The 8,913-nt window shown below is 53.0% G+C and overlaps 1 protein-coding gene across 2 annotated transcripts; it reads right to left on the reverse strand.

The window, feature by feature from the left end:
- Positions 1 to 3,533: 3,533 nt before the first annotated feature.
- LOC101797781 (hypothetical protein) lies at positions 3,534 to 8,822 on the reverse strand. Of its 2 annotated transcripts, XM_038185454.2 has the most exons (6): positions 7,143 to 8,822; positions 5,813 to 6,100; positions 5,257 to 5,310; positions 4,746 to 4,850; positions 4,546 to 4,592; positions 3,534 to 4,336 (listed from the first exon to the last, which is right to left on the reverse strand). In XM_038185454.2, exons 1-6 carry the CDS (start codon positions 7,201 to 7,203, stop codon positions 4,226 to 4,228), a joined length of 666 nt encoding a protein of 221 aa, XP_038041382.2. In that variant the 5' UTR covers positions 7,204 to 8,822; the 3' UTR covers positions 3,534 to 4,225. The 2 variants fall into 2 exon arrangements, with proteins under 2 accessions (XP_038041382.2, XP_038041383.2); XM_038185455.2 differs by lacking the exon at positions 4,746 to 4,850.
- Between the last annotated feature and the right edge of the window lie 91 nt (positions 8,823 to 8,913).

Consider the following 8,913-nt stretch of genomic DNA (forward strand, 5'->3'; position numbering starts at 1 on the left):
CCTCCCTGTGTCCTAGCCTTCATCTCTGCTCCAGGGAGCCAGTGTCTGCTTTGTATTAAGCTTATCCAGACTGGTCCCAGACCCAGAGCATGGTCCACTGCATGGTTCATGGTTGCCTGGGGTGCAGGAAGAAGAACCCAAACATATGGGGTGGAAATCCAAAGCCATGGGACTAAGCTGAGATCTGAGCCAGCAGCCTGGGAGCCTTTCTTGGCTGGCTGGGATGGAGGTGTCTGCTCATCTCCCTGCTTTTGGTTCTACTTTGGGCCTGCTCCAGCCTTGGGTCTTCCCCCTTGCTGCTCTCTCTTGCACATGAAGCTCCGCTTGGGAATTTCTGGACTTCTGGTTTAGGATTAAAGAGATGAGATGTAAAGGAGGTATAGGGGACCTTATAGTGGGTGTATGCTGCACGCCACCGCACTGGACCTCATGGGGGACTTGAACTACCCTGAGATCTGTTGGAGGGACAAGACACCAGGACATAAGCAATCGAGGAAGCTCCTGGAATGCGTTGATGAGAGCTTCCTTCTCCAAGTGACAGAAGAGGCAGTGAGGAGAGGTGGTCTGCTGGACCTCATGCTCACCAAAAATGAAGGGGTTGATGGCAGTCTGAAGGTATGACACACCAGGACAGGGTTGTCCAGGGTTTCTTTCAGATTTGGGGCCTAACCAAGCAATTGACCAAGGGAAGCATAAATCAAGTTAAAAACGGGGAGGAAAAAAATGTTGCAGGTAAAGGAAAAGGGGATGGAAAACAAGAGTTGTGAGGAGCCACTGAGGGCACTGGGGTTGCTTAATCTGGAGAAGAGGGGAGACCTCATGGCTCTCTGCAACTCCCTGGAAGGAGGTTGCAGTGAGGAGGGCTTCAGTCTCTTTTCTCAGGTACAAGTGACAGGACATGAGGGAACGGTCTCAAGTTGCGCCAGGGAAGATTTAGATTGGACATTAGGAAGAATTTCTTCACAGAGAGGGCAGTCAAGCATTGGAATGGGCTTCCCAGGGAAGTGGTGGGTTTCCCATCCCAGGAGGTATTTAAGAGACACGTGGACATGGCATCGAGGGACGTGGTTTAGTGATGGGACTTGGTAGGTCAGGTTGGCTGTTGGACGTGATGACCCTGAAGGTCTTTTCCAACCTAGAGGATTCTATGATACTGTGAAAGTGAGTTGGTAGCTTCCTTGGCCTGGGTAATTTTTCTCCCTCTTCCCCTTCTTCTGAACCTTCTGGTGTCTCCTCTTCTCTTTCTTCACTACACCTTCATCCACTTCTCTTTGATCTTCTTCCCCTAATTCTCTTCTGTTTTCTCTCTTCTCTTATGTGCTAGCCTTTCTCTTCTTATTCTTGCCAGCCATGTGTACTAATGTCCTCCCACTCCTCACCACATCTTCTACCCTCGCTCTTCTCCATCCTTTTCTGTTTCTCCTCTTTTTATTTTCTTTTTCCCTTTGCTTTTTTTTCTGGATTCTCTCACTGCAGTTTGGCTCCCTTCCCTGCTTTATCCCATGTGGTCTCCTACTGCCTTTCCTATTCCTGGTAATGGAGAGTTTGCAGAGGCCAAGCCTCCATTGTGTCTTCTTCAGGCCCTGAGGGTTGTGTTTTGTGGTTGGGGATGAGGAAAGTGACTGGTTCTTGTGGAGCAGCTGATGGGAATGTCGGTCCTCATAGCCTGGGTTATGGTCTCCCTAATGCCCCCACCACTGGTACGGCTGGGGTGGAGGTTTGGGAGAGACCTTTAGTTGCATCTCACACATCCAGCATGACTACAGCTTTGCTCAAGACCTTGTATTCTGCAGAACTCTTTCTGCTGGAGATTTTACTGAGGAAAGTGTAGTAACCATGGTTACAGCAACTGCAAAGCTGAGTAATACCAGGGTGAACCAGTTCAGCGGTGCCCATGTGCCCAAAATCACCATTGCCAGCTGCAGATGTGATGAAGGACCCCATACGTTAGGGATTAAAAACTGTTAGCTTGGTCCAGTGCGAAACAGGCATCGTTGTAAGACTAGCAAGGTGCAGCTCTGACCTTGCAATGACACATACTGCTTGTTCAGCAATATGTGGAATCTAACTGGAACACCCCAAACCCAAGTGCTGATCTTTACAAAACAACCTTCACCAATGATGGTGGAAGCTGAGTGGCTCCTCTGTCACCAGGGTCCCCAGACACTCACTGGTACAATTCTGACTAAACAATAATAGGAGAAGCAGCGCTTTCAGATCCCTTCCCCAGTATGACTCGAGCTCCCTCTGTGCAGGGAGCAAAGACAGCGGTGCAAGGAGGAAGTCCTCCTGCTCCTGGTCCTGAAACCCGGCCTACTAAGCACAGATGTCTCACCCACCAGGCTTGAGAGTACATGGCCATGACTTGGATGTGGGTCCCAGGGAGCCAGAGGGAACCATGGGGCAGGCTCCCAGACACCAACAAGCAGGAGGGGACAGGGAAGCAGCAATTACGTGCATGGGGAACATTGCATTTGTTACCACTTGGTCTCTACACAGGCACTTGTGCACTTGCTAAATCACCTGTGATAACATCTTTCTGAGAACTGAAATTCTGGCACTCAGCTCCGGACGTGCATACTTCACATCTCCAAAAATAGCCGATCTACAAAGACGTTTCCCCACGCTTCCTGTACGCTCTTGCAAAAGACCCAAAGATCTCAAGAAATTATCTCAGCCAGTTCCTTACGTGCTCATGGGTAACTTCACCTCTTGCTCACTACTCTCATTGTTTCTTTTCTGGTTCTGGCTTGCTCCTGGGTGTCCTTCCTAAAAACAGTGTAACAGGTCTGATCCCACTAACCTCAGGTGCGAGGCAGGATGCAAAGATAGTGCTGTGAATGCTTCCACTTCCCTCTGGTTGTGTGTTTATGATTTCTTCTTCTTGGTGAAACAACAAACCAAACCTTTCCTCTTCCTTCCTCTTGTGTCTTTTATGCAGTGATACAAATACAGAGCCTTTTGCACCACTTGTTAGTTCTAACTCAGTTTGTACCTTAGCTTTCTGATTCTACCTCAACCATTTAGCTGTTGTGTTATTCTGCCCACGTCATTGGTATTTCTCCTGTCTTTGTGGCCATTTTGTTCATCTGTGGGATGTTAAGGAGGTCCTCTGCAGCCCTTTTTGCCTCCTCTGAAGCCTCCCCTCTTGCCTCTCCAATGCGGCCAGTAGACCCCTCGCTGTCCTCTTGCTGGGCTTCAGCCCCTCCAGGCTCCCTGCCTGCCCCAGCAGGAGGGAGCAGGGTGGCTGGTGCTGCATTTTGTACCTCCCCACGTAATTTCTGCCTTCTCCTCAAGCTGCAGCACTCCCAGCAATCCTCCTCTTCCTCCAGGTCTATGAGTGTCCAGGAGGAGGCTGGTGAGGAAGTTCTGTGGTTGGTGCAGCCTATTTGTGCCCCTCATTCCCTGGCTACCTCAATGCCTTTATTAGTGTCCCTCCCCACTCCCTGGCAATTCCTCCAGTGCTTCAGCTCAGTCCCCACCAGCAGCAGTAGGTAAATGGCAACACTGACAGCAAAAACTTCACCTTTTACTTTTATTTTTTCAGATTAATGACAGTATTGACAAATATACATGTGTCAATTCCGGGTATAAAGCAAATCACTTCAGCTATAGCCACGTTGGACCTCTGCAAAGCAAACTATTCCTTTCTGTCCCTGCTTCTTGTGTTGCAAGCGAGTGAATCAGACAAGGGTGAAATTTGTCACAGAAGATGCCTGCTCTGGACATAGCAAGGAAATCCAGAAAACTGCTTCAGGGCTTTTCACAGCGCATACATCACCCAGTGCTGGCAGGAGAGCTTCCTAGAGGGCCACTTGCTCCAGCACTACTGGGACACTGCGTGCTTCCCAGGCTGGGGCAGCCACACGGTGCCTGCTGCTGCTACTGAGGCACGGCACAAGTTGCTAGAAGCGGTCACCAGCAAAAAGCTGCTGCGGCCTTTCCGTGGGAACACAAGGGGGACCTGTCCCAGCTGGAGAGCTGGCTTCTACCTGGGAATGTAAAGTATATGTACAGCCAGATGGGGGAAACAGAAGGTTTTGATGGCCAAGATGGCACTGCCTTAGAGCAGTGGTTTCAGACTGTGAAAACCAGATCCCTGGTTTTCAGGGGTCACAGCTGTGGCAAGCATGTGACAAGCTGTTTGTCCCTCCCTTCGCTCTCACTTGCCCTGTCCCCCGCAGAACCTTCCCTTTGCATCAGCAGCACCGGCATTCTCAGCTCTCTACTTCTGTTGTGATTTTATCTCAGCGTAAACAACTTCCGAGGCAGCAGCAGGTTTTGTCTCCGTCTTTTCAAACTTCAGCTTCGCGTACATCACCTCCTCGTTTTGAGGCTGCAGAGGAAGACAGCAGTGAGCAGGCCTTTGGCTGTCAGTTCTGTACATATCCAGATACTGGCACAAGTTATTTCCCACTGACCAAACACTGTACGGGAGGCCCTGGCTTGCTCAGAAACTGTTGCTCTGAAGCCCTTTAAAGGGGCATTCAACTGCTTTTTGTTAGAGAGAACAGAGCAACACATGAAAAGCTCTCCCCAGCTTACCGTGCTGAGCTGACTCATCTCTTCCACATGCTTGCTTTCAGATTTTCCTGAAAAAGAAAATGTCGTTGACTATCATTAATTTTAATGCAGAAAACACCTGCACAGCAGGCATCTCACACGTCTCAGTCCATCCAGAGGTTGTGAGACAGCGCTCACCAGCTCCCACTGGAGACGGTGGTGTAGCCCAGGCTCAGCCTTACCTTTAGCATTCCTTTGGTTCCTTCTGCACAAACACATCAGAACACAAATCAGGAAGAAAAGCGACAAAACCACCGACCCAGGGATGATATATGTGTGGATGATTCCTGTGTTGCACAGCAAGCACAGAATGCACGTGAGCTGCTGTCCCCACACCGCAGCTTGCAGCCCCGCAGCAGGAGAGCTCCCAGAGCACCCCCCTGGCTCACGGTCTGCACCCCAAAACACCCACCACCCTTACTGACAAAGCCCTGCTGGGGAAGGTCCCCAGAACCTCATCCAAAAGGCTCTGCCAGCTGGGGGCCGTGCGCAGCAGTCCCTTCCCCGCATTGCTGGTGCTCATGGCCTGTGACTGGCTGGTGCCCACACCAATTTGCCAGCAGCTCAGACAGGAGAGAACAGCAGGAGCCATTCCCCCCCTTTCTGCCCCTCTTTCTCCCTAAGAACTCCTACAACCCCCTCATAGCTGCGGACAGTTCAGGCTCCAGCACCTTCGGGGCCGTTGTGCCTCACCTTCATAGGTCTTATGCTCAGGGCTGCTGGTCGGAGACGTCTCAGGGCCCAATTCTGGAAGGCAGAGACACAAGTGAACGCCCACGTGGAGGCAGCAGGTGCTATGCTCATTGCTCTGCTTTCGGCGGGGACACCTGCAGTGTCAGATCAAAAACTGCAGAGGACTTGGGGAGACACCTGCTCCTCCTGCAGCCTAGGCAGAAGGGTGTGCAGGAACCCGCAGCAGGAGGTGCTGCCAAAGCCCTGGGCTCAGTCCCTGTTGTTTCCCAGAGCCACGTGCATTGGGACCGAGGGCTGGCTGTAGGGAAGCTGTCAGCCATAGGGAAGCAGAGATAATGTAGTAGTTGTCCCGTCCCGTCCCCCCCCAAGCCTCTATGGCTTCCTTCCATCCCCCAAAGCTCACTCTGGCAAGGAGCTTCTGGAGTAGCTTAAAAATTGCTCCTGAACCTCAGAGCTGAAGTCACTTCCCACCTACCAAGCGAGGCCCCCTCTCTGTCTCTGCCTCACCCCTTCCCCTCTGTGCTGCCGTGGGTGTTGGTGGCCTTGTGGCTCTTACCATGCTGGGTCTTGTTGGTTTCATCTTTCACCCCAGTTGTGTTGCTCATCTCACACGTGCATGTTGCTGTTTTTGTTTCATTCATACTTCCAACGGCAGAAGGTTTTTTCTCATATGAAATATGAATCTCAGCTGTCTGTGCCTTCTTCTCCATCATGTTTTTGATCTGGTCTACAAACTGTTTCACTGTCTGGTCAGTGCAGTTTGACACCATCTGGAACAGACACTGCAAGCTGAGCTCTGACACATTGATTTTCATTGAGGGGACTGGATGCTGTTGAGTGAGTCCTGCAGAAAAAGAAACATGGAGGGCTGGCTTTGTGTTAAGAAATACCCACTTCCTCCATGTGAAGCCCTGAGGATGCCAGCTGACCCCCTTCCCAGGCATCAGGCTTAGGGACATCTCCAATTCTTTCTTCCCCTGCCTGTTTTCACAGAACAGGATCACAGAATCGCTTTGGGTTGGAAGAGACCTTAAAGACCATCCAGTTCCAACCCCCTGCCATGGGCAGGGATGCCACCCACTAGATCAGGTTGCCCAGGGCCTCGTCCAGCCTGGTGTTGAAAACCACCAGGGATGGGAAAAAAAAAAAAAAGCACCGAGTACCTCAGCCTTTTCCATATCCTTTTCACTGTGTCCTTTGCCTCTCTCTCACGAGTTAACTCATAATCCTTAGCTTTATTTTTGCTCTCAATGTACTTACAGAAACCATTCTCTCTGCCCCTTCATGTTCCTCACAAGGTGGAACTCCAGGTGGCATTTGGCTTTTCTAACACTACCTGGGTGTGTTCAGGCAGTGTGTCTGCGTTCCCCCAGGCAGTCTGTCCTTGTTTCCACCTTTGGTGGACTCTATGTGTGTTTGGGATGAGTTACGAGCACACTGTTTATCCATGCTGATATCTTCTGTGTTACGTAAGGTGTTTCCTACTTGAAAGAGCTTTCAATTTCCTGCTCTGAAGATGAGGCTGTTCTGAAGCCTGGCGACCAAAACTGGGGCCCTGCAGGTAGCTCCTGGAGCCTGTGCCCAGGCAATGGCGGGGGGGGGCACTGCCAGGCACCTGCGGAGGTGCTGGTGCAAAAGGGGTGGTAGATGCTGCAGGAAGAGCAGAGCCCAGAGCAGATGGCAAAGCTCTGTCCCAAACCTCTTGCAGGTGCATCACCCACACACAGAGTTCAGAGAGCAGGCAACTTTCCTGCAGGCACTGGGAGGGACTGGTGACAGCCCTGCGATGCCCTCCAGCTGCCCGAAGGCCACGGTCCCCAGTGCTGGTACTGCCCCTCATCCTCATCCTCCTCATCCTCACACCCCTCCCCAAAGCGAGGACTCACCTGCAGGCAGCCAGGCAAGGAGCAGCAGGGGCAGAAAGGCTCTCAGCAGCAGGGTGCTCATGTCTCCTTCCTCGGGCAGCTCTCCAGAAAGCCTCCCAGTGCTCGGGGCGGAGGGGCTGGGGCCACGTCTTTTCCTGCGGCACCGGGGCGGTTGCTCTGCACCGCTCACCCGTGCTGTGCAGGCAGTTCCTCTTGCACACCAGGGCTTACCCTCTCCTCAGTTCCCTCACTTCAGGCTGACGTTATCTCCTCTCTTTGCTGCTTGATTCCATCTCAGCTCAGCCACGCGCTCTGGGCTCTGACACAGCACCACACCCATGTGTGTTGGTGCTTCCATGCTCGTTCCTATCCCAGCCTGCTGGCTCGCTGTCACCAGCACAGGTGGGTGAAGTGCATGCCCCATGGGTCCAGGGGAAAGGGCTTCCCAATTTCCCTTGCCCCTGGAGCCCTCTTCACAGTGGGGGACAGACCCCTCTGAGGAAGGAGTGCTCCTGCTGCTGGGGGACCAGGCGTGTGTTGGCCCTGCCAACCCCAAAACACTGCGGCCACTCTGTGCACGGTTTGACATGGGGATGGGTTGACCAGATGTCACCAGCTGCCCACACACGGGCTGCCAGCACAAGCTTCTGCCTGGCCAGGATAATGCTTTCTGGGTGGCCTCTCATGCTACCCGGCTGCCTCTGGCTGCAGTGATGCCAGGACAAGATCCCCGGAGCACCACGATTGCCCCTCTCCTCCCCAGAGCGGCTCCCTGCTCCCGAGTGCCAAGAAAGCCTGCAGCTGCAGAACAGCAAGAGCAGGCACTGCCGAGTGGCCATGAGGAAGAGTATCCACAGCATAGGTATCCTGCACAGCCCAGCTGCCTTTCGGGGTGTGTTGCTGAGAATCCCAGCTGGGTCTTGGGAGAAATCATTGGCATGGATGCTGGAGCAGCCTGCCTTGCCTCTGGACATGAAGTGGTCGGGGCTGGATCTCTCCGCACCCATAGCGTTTTTTGTGACCCTTGGGTCCTGACTGATGCTCAGTGCTGCTGCAAAAGCAGACGCCAGCGACTCGGTGTCCGTACGGCTCAGACAGCCCTTGCTGGACCTCTGTAAAGGGCTGTGCAGGGTCTGCAGTCTCTGGAATTGTTAGCACTGCCTGGAGGGCCAGGGTCACGGTCAGCCAGAGGGTGCCTGGAGCTAGAGGTGCCTGAAGGCTCAGATCCGCCATCGGGTCTGTACCCAGCAGGTGAGGTACAACGACCCCAAAAAGCAGATCTCCTGGCTACCTTTCTGAATTTCGGAGCACTGTGTGTTTGCTCCACTCTCTCCATTTCTGTTCTCATAATAACTTTTGTGTCAGAGTTAATATCATCATCACCACTTGTCGTACATCACAGGAGGTTAGAAGCTCATGGCATTCTCCAGCAGGGACCGCATAAACGGGGCTGACAACCCATAAGCGGTCACCACCGTATGTAGTTCTCTAATAAGATCCCAATTAAAGGCTTTCCAGCCATTTTGCCCACGATCCCCAACTTGGACTGGGAAATCGAGCCCTGTGGGCCCCCTCCCTCTTTTATTGCTTCTCTCTGAAGTTGTTTCCAACGATCCCGGGGCTCAAAGGGACGCGGCCTGGCCGGGCAGCGCCCAGCCTCGCTGCCTTCACCCCTGTGCCCGCCCAGCCTCAGCCCAGCCGCCGCGCCGCCCTTCGATTGGCTAGAAGCGCTGCCCGTCAGCAGAATACCCGCCCCCTCCCTCGAATCCCGCCTCACGATTGGCCGCGCCTC

Source organism: Anas platyrhynchos, chromosome 12 (genome assembly GCF_047663525.1).
Source record: "Anas platyrhynchos isolate ZD024472 breed Pekin duck chromosome 12, IASCAAS_PekinDuck_T2T, whole genome shotgun sequence".
Classification (NCBI taxonomy): Eukaryota; Metazoa; Chordata; class Aves; order Anseriformes; family Anatidae; genus Anas; species Anas platyrhynchos.